This window comes from Salminus brasiliensis, chromosome 1 (assembly GCF_030463535.1).
Source record: "Salminus brasiliensis chromosome 1, fSalBra1.hap2, whole genome shotgun sequence".
In the NCBI taxonomy this organism is placed as follows: domain Eukaryota; kingdom Metazoa; phylum Chordata; class Actinopteri; order Characiformes; family Bryconidae; genus Salminus; species Salminus brasiliensis.
Genome location: NC_132878.1, coordinates 58091180 through 58107693, shown reverse-complemented (window position 1 = coordinate 58107693; position 16514 = coordinate 58091180). Strand labels below are relative to the sequence as shown.

General features: G+C 38.8%; 1 protein-coding gene across 5 annotated transcripts in view; it reads left to right on the top strand.

Annotated features, from left to right (window-relative positions):
- Nucleotides 1–16514, top strand: part of gpcpd1 (glycerophosphocholine phosphodiesterase 1) — a 252304-nt gene that overhangs the window by 227475 nt on the left and 8315 nt on the right. For 2 of the 5 annotated variants that reach the window (XR_011979904.1, XM_072683256.1), the window contains exons 1-9: nt 7318–7473; nt 8136–8231; nt 11892–11982; nt 12068–12152; nt 14097–14172; nt 15122–15163; nt 15269–15392; nt 15498–15726; nt 15930–16092. Coding sequence is in view for 4 of the 5 variants with exons in the window: in XM_072683256.1 (XP_072539357.1) it covers nt 8183–8231; nt 11892–11982; nt 12068–12152; nt 14097–14172; nt 15122–15163; nt 15269–15392; nt 15498–15726; nt 15930–16092 (859 nt within the window). In the remaining variant the exon portion in view is untranslated. Of the gene's footprint in view, nt 1–7317; nt 7474–8135; nt 8232–11891; nt 11983–12066; nt 12153–14096; nt 14173–15121; nt 15164–15268; nt 15393–15497; nt 15727–15929; nt 16093–16514 lie in introns of those variants that run through there. The other 3 variants (XM_072683265.1, XM_072683242.1, XM_072683274.1) reach the window with 3 other exon arrangements.

Here is a 16514-nt window from a genome sequence, read left to right as displayed (position 1 = left end):
AACTGGGAGATTTTTCCCACTCTTCCATGCAGAATTCTTTCAGCTGTGTGACGTTTCAGCGCCCTCTGACACAATAAAGAAATTCTAGTAGATCCTATATTGGAGAGCTCTCCAGACCCTACTGCAGAAAAACTCCAAACCATGACATTTCCACCTCCGTGTGTCACGGATGAAATGGATTTTTGTGCTTAAATGCTGTGTCTGGTTTAAGCCAAACATCTTCTGTTACTGTGTCCAAATAATTCAGGTTCAAGTTCATTTGTTCAAAGCACATTGTTCCAGATGTCCTGGTCTTGTTCTAGGTCCTCTCTGGAAAACTTTAGCCTTGCTCTGATGTTTGGGGGTTTCCTCCTTGCACACCTTCCATGAAGAGCTACCTGTGGATCCTGTGATGACAATTTAAGGATTGTTGGAAACTTCTTTATGCATTTTATGTTCAACTTGCTAGGACAGACTGATCTGGCCATGTTGGCAGTTGATGCACTTGTAAATGATTTAGCAGACAGTGGAGCTGCTGATTTCTAAGTGCTGTGAAATCTTTTTAAATCCCTTCCCAGACTCATCTGCATTATTTCCGAAAGTCTCAGAAAACTCTTTGGATCTCACCACGGTAATAACACTCTCTTTCCCAATTGAGAGCAAACCAAACCAAATGTCTAAGGTTTGAATAAGACTGGCTTCTCCAAAACCCCTTTCTAATGATGTTCTGATCTTCAGCTGATGTGCGTTACCTGATTTAGGTATTATAAGTAATAGATGTGGGGGTGTCCTAACATTTTCCTCACAGGAAATATTTCCTCCCAATTTTATTAATTACAAATTATTTTTTGCAAATGACATTTACCTCCACCTCCCAATATTGTTTAAATGTCAACTGTCCATATGTTTAAATATATTAAAAAAGACAAAGGTTTTTATTGGTTGTCCCCAACCTTTTTCACAACCCTTTTAATGGAACTGTATACCTGCATGACCCAGCCACTGCTGCAGAAGCTCAAATGAAAAAATAAGCAGAAATCAGATGTGTGTAACAATTAACATGTTGCTGTTATTCAAATTATATATATATATATATATATATATATATATATATATATATATATATATATATATATATATATATATATATTCAAATATGTACATTATATTTAGTCTGAATTATATAAGAAGACCACAGCAGTGAATTAGCTCATTTAAAAAGACTAGACGAGAAGAGAGTTTGTCCTAGTATGAGGTTTAGTATATCATTTTATGCCCTGTATATTTAATTTAATAAACCTTACCTGTGTATTGCTTCCACTGCAGTCTCTGTAATTTTGTTTATGAAGTCTTCTGTGGAACAGTAGTCTTTGACAAATCCACACCACCCTCCCGATGAGTGTTTATGATCAGTCAGGCAGGTGTATGGGGATTTTTCTTCATTATGGTTAGCATTCTTCTCTCGAGGTCTTTCTTGGCCTACAAGCCCCTTCCTGCTGAATAAAGCACATGATTGAAATGAGCTCATAATTTCCACAGCATCACAATGTAATATAAACAGTGGACAGTATATTTTACTATTGATATTTAGGATTGTAACATTGTAACATTGTAACAATTACAAAAAAAATTAATTGTTCATTTCTGCCACATTCCTGTAATACAAAACTTCATTACTGTCTTTCTGCAGTGTCCGCTTGCCTTCAGCAGTAGTTGTTCAAGCCCGCATTGACAGATTGGAACCGACATGCTTCTCCCAATCAGACATGGTACCTCTCCTGGAGGGTCATCATGTTCAGCCACACATTACTGTCTCCGCTGACTGGGTTAGTGCAGTATTCTGGGTATTTCTGATCTTTGAGCACACCTGTCAGTCATCCCATGCGTCCAAATGTTTTTAGAGTACCTATTTGCTTTTTAGGACATTATTGTGTTTAAATTATTCATATCTACTGTGATATGTAACACTGGACAGATTGCATGGGTGGCAAAAGTGACAATTTTAGGGTGTAGGTGTGTTTGTGTGTTTGTGAACCTTTATGCTCAACTTCATTTAAAATAGATGGCCACAGATAAAGCCTGGTCATCACAAAGCAGCTGTTGATGTGCAAATTAGCCGTGCACTCTGTAAGCAAGCCATTTTCAAATGCAAATTAGATATGAGTGCTATCAATAAGGCTAGGCCACTTTCAATGGTCTTCTGCTTTGCACAAGAGGAACTACATTGTGGTTATCTGGGTTCTAGCACATTCTACATTATAATTACTGCTGGAGTGTGTCATGTCTTTTGTAATAAAATTTATATTTAAAGTTCTACTACCACTTTCTAAACTTTCAGTTTCAATTTGGTGCAGGCCCTGTTTTTTCCTCGTTTATGTTTAGTATCATATCATGATTTTGCTTTTTCGCCGTAAGACTGTGACTATTAAATATTTGGTCATCTATACATTTAAATGAATAACACATTATGTCCAAAAGTATCGAGACACATTTTAAATGAGTGAATTTTTGTTCCATCAAACTTTAGCATTAAAGTTGGTGTAAAATAGTATTGTGTTATAGAGTAGAGTACTAAACAATTACGAATGTTAAAAAACCAGACTGACGTCTGAACAGTTTAATGCCTCAAAAAGCTTCACCAAAAAAAAGGCATTACATGACATAGTCATGAATATGTTACCTGATTCCAGAGGCATTGTTTTTCAAAAAGCTTTTGGCCCAAAGTTTGTTTTTAAAACAAATATGGGGATGGAGGAGTACATGCAGGGGCTTGCAGGATGAAACAGTCCATAAAGAAAATAGCGTTTGTTTGTGTGAATGTTTTTTTTACTTGTTTACATCTCAATGTCTGAATTATTCAGATATATCTTGGTGAAATTGTACCCATAGCTGTGTACACACAGCTTCTATAATCTCTGTAAAAACAGCACTAGCACTGCCATTAAAATGAGATTTTCCAGAGCAGAGTCACATGAGCCTAGTATCACCATGCCCAATGTCACGCATCATCGACAGGAATATAAAACCCCACAGCAGTGCTGAGGAGCTAAAACTGGATTGATGGAGCACCATCCAATACCTGTTAGGAGTGGTGTTTGTGATCCAGAACTAATCATCCAAGAACAGTAGCAGTAAATGCAATCAAATGCTGACAGCAAATCTCAAATTTTAAGGTTTAAGCCTTTACAAAAGTCATTGCTGCTGCAGCAAATGGGGACCAGACTATAAATGCCCTTAATTTTTAACAAAATATTCAATGCGCAAGTGTTGGACATAATAGTGTATTTCTCTATGGCACCACAGAGAACTGGCTTAATCTACACAGCTGCTTTATTGGTGTGGACTCATTGAGCATAATGACATTAAGTGCAAGCGAATGACTTCCCTCTGACATAAGCATATAAGAGGCACCTTCTAAATATAAATCAGACACAGAATTGCTGTTAAAAGCTTCTTAAGTCGAGCCGATTTGTTAATCTACAGAAACGATGCAGAAGAAAGCATTGCATCAGTAAGAGACAATGGGGCAACATTAGACTTGTTAGTGTGAACCGTGCTCAGGCAGACCCATATATCCTGTTTGAGCCTGCAGGGATTCGTTGGCTTACAATGAGTACAATGAATTTGCTCATTAGAGCTGCTGGAAAAGCAGAGCGGCCAACACCAGTGTGAAGACCAGTGCAATTCTCTGAGACCTTATTGCCTCATCACTCTAGAAATGAGATTACACGGCTCAAACAGCAGGTCACTCTGACCAAGTGACTTTTAAAGGTGTCAGGTTGAGCCTGAGCATTTCTTGAAGACAACTTACTGTCGTTCTCTTTATTCTCACAAAAAGATGAATATACTGTGATTGCAGTATATAATAAACTCAGAGGAACAGCAATAGACATTATGTGGTTAACCATTATCATTATGCTGTAACGGCGTTTTCCAAACCATAGAGAAATGCTATCTGCAGCATGCAGATGTCTTCACGCAAACAAATGTCTGCATTAAAATACAACTAGATATATGGCATCCAGAAGCTTCTATGCATCGCCAGTCACAGAAAAGAAGTAGGCTGTGGTGGCAAAAAAGTACTGGTTTGAGTTCAGAAGTGCAGTTAAGATGTTCTCATTTCTGTTCTTTATTACAATGCCAAAATCTAATCTTAGAGACGCACACATATTCAGATAGGTGTCTGTGAGGATACAGACAGGATCTGAATTTGCAAAGCTGTACGTTCTGAGGAAGGTTACCAATGTATATGAGGGAATTGAACTATAATGAAGGGCTGTGAACATGCAGGAGTGTGACTGCCTGGTGGTTGGCTTGGTTTTAGCGAGCAAGACAGAGCATGTGTTTAATGAGAAAAGGCTAGGAGGCGGAGCTTGAGAGTACAAGCTAGAGGAAACCTTCAGAACAGTCATGTCAGCATTTTGGGCTATAGCCCTTAAATCAGGGGTGGGGAACTCTGTTCTGGAGGCCTGGATTCCTGTACAGCTTTGCACTGTTCCTGCCCAAGCACGCCTGATTCAACTCACTTATAAAGGTTTAGATGGTGTGGGCTAGACCTTGGGTTACTTAGCCCAGCTGTAAAGTAATAACAAGCCTTATTATTTGAACTTTCCTCACTTTTGTGAATAAGAGTGCTTGATGCTAGTAGGGTTTCAATTTCAAAATGTACCATTCTCTCCAAGTCCAAACCGTCCACATATGGAAATTAAGCTGCAAAAACAGACAGTTCTGAACCCACTGTTTTTGTAATGCCACAAATAACCAAGCCATTTACATATGTATACAGACCTATTGAACCTACAGCAGTTTCTTTCTGCCTATTCATGTTGAAGTAGGAGTGTTTCAGCCCAGACTGCTTTCTGAATGTGGCACAATACACAGCAGGTTATCAGAGGCCATTCCCATACATCAGTCTTAAAGACATGGTACAAAAACAGCTTGGTTAAATGTAATGGAGATTGTAAAATAGTCACAATGTAATGCATTACAACAGTTTTGGCCAAAAGTGAGCCACACAAATGTGATGAGTGGACTTTGAGAGAAGAAATACAAGGAACATGCAAGATATTGTCCCTTTAAAACAGCGATAACAGTGATTACAGGTGAGCTTATCAGACAATATTTCTGAACATTTTTAAAACTATCATTTTGTGAGAGATCAAACATCTCATCTAAAAGGTTCACCAGCACTGCGGCAGAGGCAGTGAGTCATTATGTCTGATAATAGGCAGACACTATCCCTGCCTTTTCAAAAGAACCAAAGGAGGCCTCTGCATTGAATTTATCATCATCTTGTCACACTTATCAAAAGTACTACTGAAAGAACACAACAGGAACACATTTCAATCGAAGATTTCAAACTGAGAATGCACCCTGCCTTCAGAGCACTGCAGATGCTGAGCTGGTTTTGGCCTCATGGGTCCTTAAGTGTGCTTCTGCACTCTGTCACAGTGGGCTGTCTGCAGTCGTATGTTACCACAGGATGGAGCTGTTGGATATAATGCAGAGAAAAAAACGTAAAGGAGCACCCTAGTACTGTCTCTCCGGTCAACATGTTTACTGTAGATCTATAAATCGAATACCAACACATTCACCCATAATCACCAAAACAGCAGGGATGAGCAAAGCTCCTAGGCATTCACTGTTAACACCAGTCATCACGACTAAGGTTACACACAGTAGGAGGCTTGCATAACAGCTGATGTATTTATTGATTTCTTTCTCCACATTGCAAAATAAATAAATAAACACTGAGCCACACTGCCCAACTCAAATGCCTTCATAAGTGGCACATCTAAGCCCTGTAATATTTCTAGCACATCTTACTGCTTGAATGTATTCACTGTGTCAATAAAACCATCTAGATGCCTAACCAAAGCAGTCATTTTCAACATATGGCCATTATAACATTATTTCAAGAGCTTGTCTGAGGGTTAAATTTAGTCAAATGTGGCACATTAAAAGGAATATTAATTATTAACATCAGTCTGCACTCCAGTAATAATCAAATCATAATTTACCCACCACAGTTTTAACTAGATCACTGCTTTTATCTCTCCTTGTGGTATGGAGGCTGGGGGAGAGCAGAGACAGCAAAGACAGACAGAGAAAGAGAGAGAGAGAGAGCGATATGATGAAATTAAATATTAATATTGCTGCAGTATCAGCAGTTCCACTGTATCTACCAAAAAAATAACACTCTGAATTTTGAGATGTTTCTTCTCCTTGTTTTCTTAAATGCTGTCAGATGATATTACATCTGACATATGATATTACATTACATATGTACATGTGTGTTGTTAATATGATGTATTCTATTAGAAAATACTGATTTTCATTTCACAAGTGTGCATAGACAGATCAGTCCAATTACACCACGCGAGGGCGCTAAAGCTCTGCTATAGAGTCCACCACAGCCCGGAGGAACAAACAAGGCTGTTTATTTCTGATCTAAAGGTTCAGGTTAATACATTAGTTCCAACAAAATGTGTAAAACATATATCCACTTCTAAACCCTGAAATGATCTGTACCTAAATAGTCAAGCCATAAGTATTCAATTACTGGAAATGAGTTGTTACCACTTCACTCAGTCAAGCACAATCTGGTTGAAAATTCAAGTCTGGTTCAAGTTTTTAGAGAGAATTTAGCAGACTTTCTTAGCATAAGTAGCCCTATATTATAAGTTTTGATGTTTAACCTTACATGTTTTAATTATTCTTAACTTTGGCTGTGATAAATATATAGTTACAGCTTTGTGAGCAAAGTTAAAATAAGATCCTGACCTCACTAAGGCTTTTGTCACTTAATGCAATCAAATCCTCAAATCAATCCTCTAACATCTAGTAGAAAGCATTCCCTGGGCAGCAGAGACAGTTACTCCAACACAGCAGGAGGGAACTCCTGACAATGAATGGGGTGTCCCAATACTTTTGTCCATACAGTGCACATGAACGTGAGAGCCACGCAATGCACTAAATGACCTCTGGTGGCGCAATTGGGCGAGAACCAGCTGTTGTTTACTAAGTGACACCAATATGTAGCTAGGTCTAATTTAAAACATAAAAACACGGGAAAAAGAAAAGAAAATATATACATCACATTTTAAATTGTCTGTCGATGTGTTTCGGGACTGACCCAACGCAGTATAGTTTATGTGGATTTTACAAACGTGACACGGTACAAATATGTAGCTAGATAAACTCCTCACACTGCGGCACTTTGTGGATTGTTATCTGGACTCCTGTATTTTTTTTTTAATTCTTATTTTATTCCCTGGTCATCGCTTTACTCAATGTCCTGTGTGTTTGACCGTGATTAGGCGCCGCTGCTGTTGTTTTGGGCGTGGGGAGGGGCTTGTGTGCAGCCCTGTCTGCAGCGCCCCAGCGTTTCCCTTCACTATTCCACATGAAAACATGGGGATGTCAGCACTCAGCTAACAGTCGATAGCAGCCGACTTTTGCAGTCTGGCTATGAGTCCTTCACTTTGACCCGAGGTAAAAGCATAAACTTCTTGATATGACGTTGTCTGGGCAGTTTGCTAGCATAGCTAGCTAGCTAGCTGGCTAACTAGCTGGCTGCCGGTGCGTGTTGCTAAAGGCTGCATTGCCAGCGTAGCAACTCTAGCCACCAATCTAGCTATTAGCTATCTAGCTAACTGCCGTGTTGCCTTTATCTGTGATGAACCGGTTGAGACCGGTTTGTAACGCTAGTTTGGTAAGAAATGCGTCGCCTCAGTCTATTATATAGCTAGTTAGAATAGAGTAAGTTTACTGTTAGTGTGTGTTTAGGACCCTCCGTATTGTGGTCTCACTAGAAGGGCAGTTGGGGAGCTGTGCTAGCTTGTATAAAGTAGCTAGCTATCTACCTAGGTTCACTCGGCTCTTCTTTCTGCCTGGGCTGTAGCTAGTGGCTAGTGCTAAGTCCGTTCGCTGCGAGCCGGGATACTAGCTAGTGCTACCATTGTATCTCAGTACAAGTGTGTGTGAGAGAGACCTAATAGCTAAAGGCAGTGGTAAAACACACGTGGGGTGAGTGTGGTGAAAGTCACTCATCTGGTAAGGCGAAGGAGTGACAGGTACTGAAGGGTGTAGCTAGCGTTATTTGAGAAGTAACGCCCATGTCTGCTTGTTTATATTGCTCTACATGTCCATCACAGGTCAGCGGTGCTATCTCTGCTCCCTCAGTCGTGCCTCGGTGGCAGCCATGGACTGCACTCAGGTGACATTTACTGTAAGGGGAGCTACATCACCTGGTAAGTAAAAAACGCTCGAACAGGAACCTTCAAGCTTCATCGTTACACCTCTCGGTCTGTCAGACAGGGAAATTGTCCAGTGGGGTTCTTCGAGGGTTTCTTGAATACAGGCAGTAGTTCTGAAAAGAGCCATGGCAGCTCTAATGAACATCTGAAGGGTGTCTGAATCGGGTTTTTACAGTGGTGGTAACTCTCTTTTATAGATGGTTTGGTAGTCTAGGCTTAATGCATGTTTGGGGAAAAAAAATCTACCACTGTTTATTAATGTTTGATCACAGCTGTGAAGAAGTCATGTAGGACCTGTGATCAAACCTTTTCTTTTCCAGCATACATTATTAGATGAATTAAAGGGTTTATGAAGGGTTTATGGCAGATCCATTTCTTTGTTACTGCTCATAGTTTCACAGTTTATCTCCTCTGTAATCTACAAGTCAGAATTAGCAGCAGGATAAATAAAGAAGTGTGGCATTTCCTGTGAAATTGTTCTTATAAAGCCCAGCTTCACTGTGGTATTTAACACTACATAGGATGTGTGAACTTTAGTCTGAATTTTAAGATCCTTGAGGTCTATAGGGATGTGAACTCTACATGTTATCCACCATACTATAGTGGATAATGGTAAAGCTACTCCCTTTCCTGTTGACATTCCTCACTGCTTCTACCTGCAGTTACCGCACCGGTAGAAGCAAGTCAAGTCAAGTCAAGTCAAATTTATTTGTATAGCGCTTTTTACAACTGTTGTCGTCACAAAGCAGCTTTACATAATTAGTACTTAATAAAGAACAGAGACAGAGAAGAAAGAAGGAATAACATGAAGCGTCAAAGACCCCCGTGAGCAAGCCAACGGCGACAGTGGCAAGGAAAAACTCCCTCAGAGCTGGAGGAAGAAACCTTGGGAGGAACCAAGGCTCACAAGGGGGACCCATCCTCCTCTGGCCAGACTGTTTTAAACATTAATGATAAAAATTACCAAAGCAGATACAACGGAAAGTTAGTAGTGGCAATATTAATAGTGTCAGACAGGCACGAGTCCATCTAGGTTTCAGCACGGCCACCAAACAGGCAGCAGCAGCTGGCGGGTGAGCCATGGGTGGTGGCGGGTTGGGGGGGGACCCGCTGGCCGGACTGGTAGGTGGCAGCTGGTTAGATGCAGGTAGAGGGGACCTCAGCGGGCAATCTTCCTGCAGATCGGGCTGGGTGGCCATTTACTCGGGGAAGGTAAAGAGAGAGAAGTTAGTTCTAAGAGGAATTTTATGGAGTGCTGAGAATGTTGAGAATCAGCATCTGGGTATGTCTGACGACTCCGGCAGGTCTGATTATCACAGCATAATTAAAAGGAGAGAGCCAGAAGGTAACACGGACACGGGCGTACCCTGAGAACACCAGCATCTATCTGCTCCACCGTCAACAAACCTGAGTGATCGCGTGTAAGCAGCGAGACGACAGCTCCAGCATCTCAGTGTACTACAATTCCCTGGGGCCGCGAACCCCTGGACCTGCAGCCCTTATCTAAGAAACATTAATTACCAAAAGCTAAACTAAACATATACGTTTTCAGCTTAGATTTAAAGATTAAGACTGTGTCTGAGTCCCGAACATTATCTGGAAGGTTATTCCAGAGCTGGGGGGCTTTATAAGAAAAGGCTCTTCCCCCTGCTGAGGTTTTCTGAATTTTGGGAACGCGTAAGAGGCCAGCACCCTGAGATCTAAGTAGTCTTGATGGTTCGTAATATACAATAAGATCCTGCAGGTACTCAGGAGCGAGGCCATGTAGGGCTTTATATGTTAGTAAAAGAATTTTGTATTCGATACGGAATTTAACTGGGAGCCAATGAAGTGCTGATAGAACTGGACTGATATGGTCAAATTTTCTAGTTTTAGTAAGGACCCTGGCTGCGGCATTTTGCACCAGCTGAAGTTTATTGAGGTTCCTGCTGGAACAACCTGACAGTAGTGCATTACAGTAATCTAGCCTTGAGGTAATAAAAGCATGTACTAGCTTTTCTGCGTCTTGTAGTGATAAGGAGTTTCTTAGTTTGGAGATGTTCCTAAGCTGCAAAAAGGCTGTTCTACTAATATTAGCTATATGTTGCTCAAATGATAAATCTGAGTCGAATGTGACGCCAAGATTTTTAGCTGCTAAACCAGGAATGATAGAAGAATCAGCCAAGTCTAACATTAAGTCTGATAGTTTATTTCTAGAGTCTTTTGGACCTAAAAGGAGAACTTCGGTTTTGTCACTGTTGAGGAGAAGGAAGTTATGTGACATCCAGAGTTTTATATCCTTTACACAGTCCTCCATTTTCTGTAGTCTAAATCTATCGTCAGGTTTGGCTGATATATAGAGCTGTGTGTCATCTTCATAGAAATGGAAATTAACGCCATGTCTGCTTATAACTGAGCCCAGTGGTAACATGTATAGTATAAATAATAGTGGTCCTAAAATGGAGCCTTGCGGAACTCCATATCTTACTTCTGCGTAGTTTGAAGATAAATCATTTATCTTTACAAATTGGAAGCGTCCCGTTAGATATGATTGGAACCATGATAGGGCTGTCCCTGTGATTCCAACCATTTTCTCTAATCTTTCTAGTAATATAGAATGATCTATTGTATCAAAGGCTGCACTAAGGTCTAGTAGGGCTAATAAAGATACGTAGCCTTGATCAGAGGCAAGAAGGAGATCATTCGTAATCTTCACTAGGGCTGTCTCTGTGCTGTGATTGAGTCTAAATCCAGACTGGAATTTCTCATACATGTCATTCTTACTCAGGTATAAGCAGAGTTGTTGGGCCACAGCTTTTTCTAATATCTTAGATACGAATGTTAAGTTTGAGATGGGTCTATAATTAGATAATACGCTAGGATCAAGATTTGTTTTTTTGATTAAAGGTTTTATAACTGCTATTTTAAGGGTTTGGGGTACATGCCCAAGGCTAAGGGATGAATTTACAATTGTTAAAAGAGGTCCGATTATAATTGGGAGAATTTCTTTTAGCAATTTAGAGGGAATCGGGTCGAGTGTACATGTTGTACAATTAGCTGAGGATATAATTTTTTCTAGTTCAGGCTGTGGAAGTGGGTAGAAGGCTTCCAGCCTTTGTTCTACAACTAAGTTATGTTCTAAAGCAACTACATCAGGTGACGGCCATGTTTGATTTAATAAGCAGGGTTGGATTTGTTGTCTAATATTTTCTATTTTATTATTAAAATAGTCCATAAAAACATGACTAGTTAAAGATGTTGGGATCTGGGGTTGAGTATCTGCCTGGCTTTTAGTAAGTTTAGAGATCTCATTAAAAAGAACTCTGGGATTGTTTTTGTTTTTCTCGATCAGCGAGGCCAGATACACTGAGCGAGCTTTAATAAGTGCCTTTCTATATTGACTAAGGCTGTCCTTCCACGCAGAGTGGAACACCTCTAGTTTGGTCGTCCGCCATTTACGCTCTAAGCAGTAAGCTTGTGCCCCGAGGACACTGGAGTCTGTCTATCTGTTTGTTGTTTTGAGTGAATTCTGAGTTAATAAGGGTTCACTTAACAGTATTCATTGGGTTAACAGGCTGCAGGTTTGCTTATAGCATTTACATAAATGGTTATATCCTATTGTAGAAATATAGCGTTTCCACAGTTGTATCAGGTTGCCGGTTTTCTGTTTTTTAGGTGAGGTGATTGCAGTAGTTGGTGACTGTGAGGTACTGGGCAGCTGGTGTTATCAGAATGCAGTGCCTCTACAGGCAACAGCAGAAGATGGGTAAGTGTGTGCTTATTTATGTCGTATAGTTGCTCATTTTTTAAATTTATTTTACTCATCTTCTCCATGGTTTGTATTTTCCAAGCACTCTCTGGGAAAAGACCATCACACTTCCAAGGGGAGTCAAAAACAAGTATCGCTATTTTAAAGGATTCTTCCTGGAATCTAAGGTGAGACCCTCTTCTTTTCTTAAAAAAAAACAAACAAACAAACAAACAACAACAACAAAAAACAACACTTCTTTAGTCTCTATAGTTTAATATTCAGGTTTTCTGATGCATTAAAATGTTTTTGTTGTTGTTGTTAAAATGTATCTTGTTTGTTCAAATTAAATATACTGATTTTATTTCCATACTATATATGGAAATAGTATGATTTTATCTGAGTTTCCAAAAAGATTTTTCTAATTATATAATGTAACTCCTGCAGCATACTTGTGTTATAAGCATACAGTAGTTTTATCAGTAGATGCAATTTCTAATTATTTTTTTTCATTTTTCTTTTTTTTTGTTGCTGCTTGATACAAAATGCAAATTCACACTAATCTCATTTTTAATTATATATATATAATTAGAGACAGATTATAAGATTATATCTGCCCAGTATCATATAGTTTACTCAAATCTTGGATGCGTAGGGTTGTTGGACATGTTGGATCACTTCTTATTCAATCTGGGGAAAATTTCTGTATTTTTCAATATTGCAATGTCAGCGATGTATTTTTCCAATATTGTGCAACCTTATTGTTAATGTAGTATTATTGGATTATACCACAGTTCTAGTCCTGAGGTGTATTCGGTTTGAAGATACAAAATTGATTTCACAGAAAAAGAGTCCAGATCTGTAAGTGAGAATGTATTTAGATTTCGATTACTTGCTGTTATGACTAGGTGTTACCATTATAAGCCATGGTAGTTCTCAACAGACTCATTATTACCTAAATTTTTTTTTGCATTCTGGTTATTGCTAGATTACAGATGTGTAAGGTGGACGGCTATATACATGCAAAGTGCCATTATCAGGAGAGATAAACACTTGTAGAAAGTCTCTCAGCCTATCACATTACGAGGTCAGAACTAACTGTGGTATAATAACATCTAAAACAAAAGGTTGTACCAAACTTTTTTGTCAGAAATGTTGATTCATTTCTCCCCTTTCCTTTCTCAATTGCCTAGCTGTTTCCTCAAAAGGACCACTCTTCCACAAAAAAAAACTTCTTTTAGAAGTAATTAAGTTTCTATCATAAGTAAAATGTTCTGCTTTCAGAGGAAGTGGTAATGGTTACAGATATCTTTATACACTGTGTGTTGTTCTTATATTGTATGCTGTTATTGAATATTATGATAATATTGAGGATATATATTCTGAAATACTGTCAACTGGCTTTCAGCTAAATGGCATCACTGGTCTCTTTGCACAGGCACAGTGCTCTAAATGTATGCATATTATATTTTGTAAAAAATAAAAAATATGTGTTCTGCACTTTTTGTGCGTTTTAAAATGTTTTTTAAAATGTTCATGCATGTAATTCTTTTGGGGCGTATTTTATGCTTTTTGTGCGTTTTGTCGAATTTGGGTGGATTTTCATTATTTCGGTCTGTTTTTTCACATCAGGTACGCGGTCTACACTTTTAGTGCGTTTTTAAAGTTTCTTTACATTTTCATGCACGTGATGCATTTTGATGCATCTGGGCCATATTTTAACCCTTTTTTGTGCGTTTTTAGAGTTTTTTTTTTTTTTTTTGCACTTTTTCAACTAGTTTTCTCTTGTGCCATTTTCCTAGTGTTGTAGTCAAAGCACTGTGAAAATCCAAATTCAGAAATATAGTTGGAGGTCACTGGTAAGTATTGTAGGTTTTAAATGTTTAGTAAGCAGGAGAGCTCATATTTAAAATGTCAGAGTAGTCTTGTAGCCTTGTGATGCCAATGTGTTTCTTTTGACTAATGAATCCACTTTTCAGATGTCAACCAACTGTGACTGGCTGGCTGAGAGAGTGGTGACTATACCAGCTCAAATTACATGTTTTGGAGTGTGACTTTGGCTAGCACCAAAGTGGGCTTTAATTGAATGTTCCCCCATAATCTTAACACCATGTTAAACATTGGACTTACAGAATGCAGGTGGCTCATGTCAAGTGGTAGTCAATAAATGGGAGACCCATCAACTGCCTCGATCAGTGAGCCCCTCAGGTATATAAACCCCTAAAAGTGCACAATTTGGTTCAGTTGTTTAGTACTTTCCAGGTTCCTTCCTGTTCTCCAATCTCTTATTTAATATGACAGTGTTTTTCCCTAACAACATATTGGTAAAAAAAGGATGTGCTAGCTTTAGTTTAGCTGATGCTATTACATTTTTTTCCTGTTTAGTTGAGCAGGTTTAGTTGAAAGGCATTTCAGTGGCAGTGAGGGATTAGTACATAGAAACTTTAGCATCCACTTAGTTTACATCCCCCCACAGTCAAACACAAGGCAGTTGTGGTTGTGAAATTCCTGGATTGTGTGCCAGGGTTTGTTTTTGCCATCTGCCTGTTTCTACCTTAAGTTACTTAATATGACTAAAATATTAAAATAATCAGTTAATGTGCTTTTAGAATTGAGCATTGAAAATAAGCAGACAAGATATGTCCCAGAATCTTTCTACTGCATTTCTTTGCTGTGTGTTTTGTTTGTTTAAAATGTTTTGGTAAAGGTAAGCTCATATTATTTCATAATGACCTCAGTGGCATTGTTTGTATTATAGAGTGTAATTCCCATGGTTTTCTTATTAACATGCACTGCACACACAAAATTAGATTCGCAGCTAAGATAATTTAGTTATAACCGCCGTACCATGTGCATATAGTTTAACCAAAGTACCCTGTTTGTAATGTATGTGCTGCTGGTGTGGAAATGATCATCTACAAATGTTTGGACTAGTACAGAGCATTCAGAATCTATTAATTATCTTGTGTAATTTAATCTTGTGTTGCTGATTTAATTATAATTGAATTATCTTTCTATGAGAAATTAAATATTCCACACATCCTTTAAACTGAAAAGTGTTAAGTGTACAGAATTGCTCTGTTCTGGTGACCCTTCATTTGTAGATGTGTAGTTTAAGCAAGTGAACAAGAGTAGTAACACCAGTTTTGTCTTGCAGAGTCAGACCTAAAGATTGATGATGGACAGTTTGGATTCCACAGTACGTTGTCCTGTTATTTGTTGTGTCTGTTGTTTTAATAAGAATTGCTAGATTTAGTCTGTATTATTTAAGGTGTAGTGTTTAAATATATCTGTTGCCTTGCAGATGGTATCGAAAGTGTAGACTCTGGCTGGTTGACGTGTCAGACAGAAATTCGCCTCCGGCTCCATTACTCTGTTAAGCCTCCAGTGTCCATTACTAAGATGAAATTCAAAAAATCCCGCTTCAGGTGCTGATGTTTTCCAAAGTAGTGTATTAGATAAGTTTACGTAAAGCAATTATCTGACATTGATCTTAATGCATGCATTTGCATGTATATTATTGGATATTCTAGGCTGAAGTTGACACTGGAGGGTATTGAGGAAGAAGAAGATGAGGAGAGCCCTTCATCCTGGCACAAGATGACAACCACACTCGAGATCAGTATGATCAGTGACAGCGGCTATAAGTCCCGTCATTCCCAGCCAGAGTGTGGCTATGCCCTGGAACCAACACGGTGGACTGAGTATAGCATTCACACCATGGACCCTGACAACCTGGAGCTCATCTTTGAGTTCTTTGAAGTATGTTTCTCTGCCAAACGTCTATCATCCATATCAGAAATCTTGAAGTTGAGATGATTATAACACACAGATGTTTTTGAACTGGAAGTTTAGGATTACCAGAATAAATGCTACTTTTAAAATTTACTGTGTTTACTGTGAGGCATAAAAACACATCCAGGGTTGCTGCAGCTGATGTTCTGTGACTAATGTTTGTCTTGTAGGAGGACCTGAGTGAGAAGGTTGTTCAGGGTGATGTTCACCCAGGCCATGTTGGGACCGCCTGTCTCTTATCTTCCTCCTTTGTGGAGAGTGGCAAGGACAATGGAGTTGTTACCCTCCCCATCATGAGCAGAAATTCCAGGCAGACCATTGGCAAAGTTAGAGGTACTTTCTATACAAAGCAGTCTCTCATAAATCCATTCCATAACGCTGCATAGTGTAACATTTAGTTTATCTTATCTGTTTAGTTTACATGCACAATGCAACACATAAATGTAGCAATTAGCTAATAAATCAGTTGTTGGTAGCACTTTATTTTAAGGCTATATGTTAGTATTTAATGAGTAAATTAATATTTAGAGTCATTTTAAGGTTTTTTTTTTTTATTATTATTTTGCAAGTATGTAGTAACTAATGTTAAAACCACCAGGATCATAATAAAAGTAAAGCGTGTTACAACAGTCGTTTCATGTGATTGCAATGGGAACAAACGTTTAACCTTTAACATGGATAGGGTTGGGCAATATCTACTTTTTTATACCATTATAAAGTATTAGTAAGACAACAACTGCAAACTGCTCTGAATC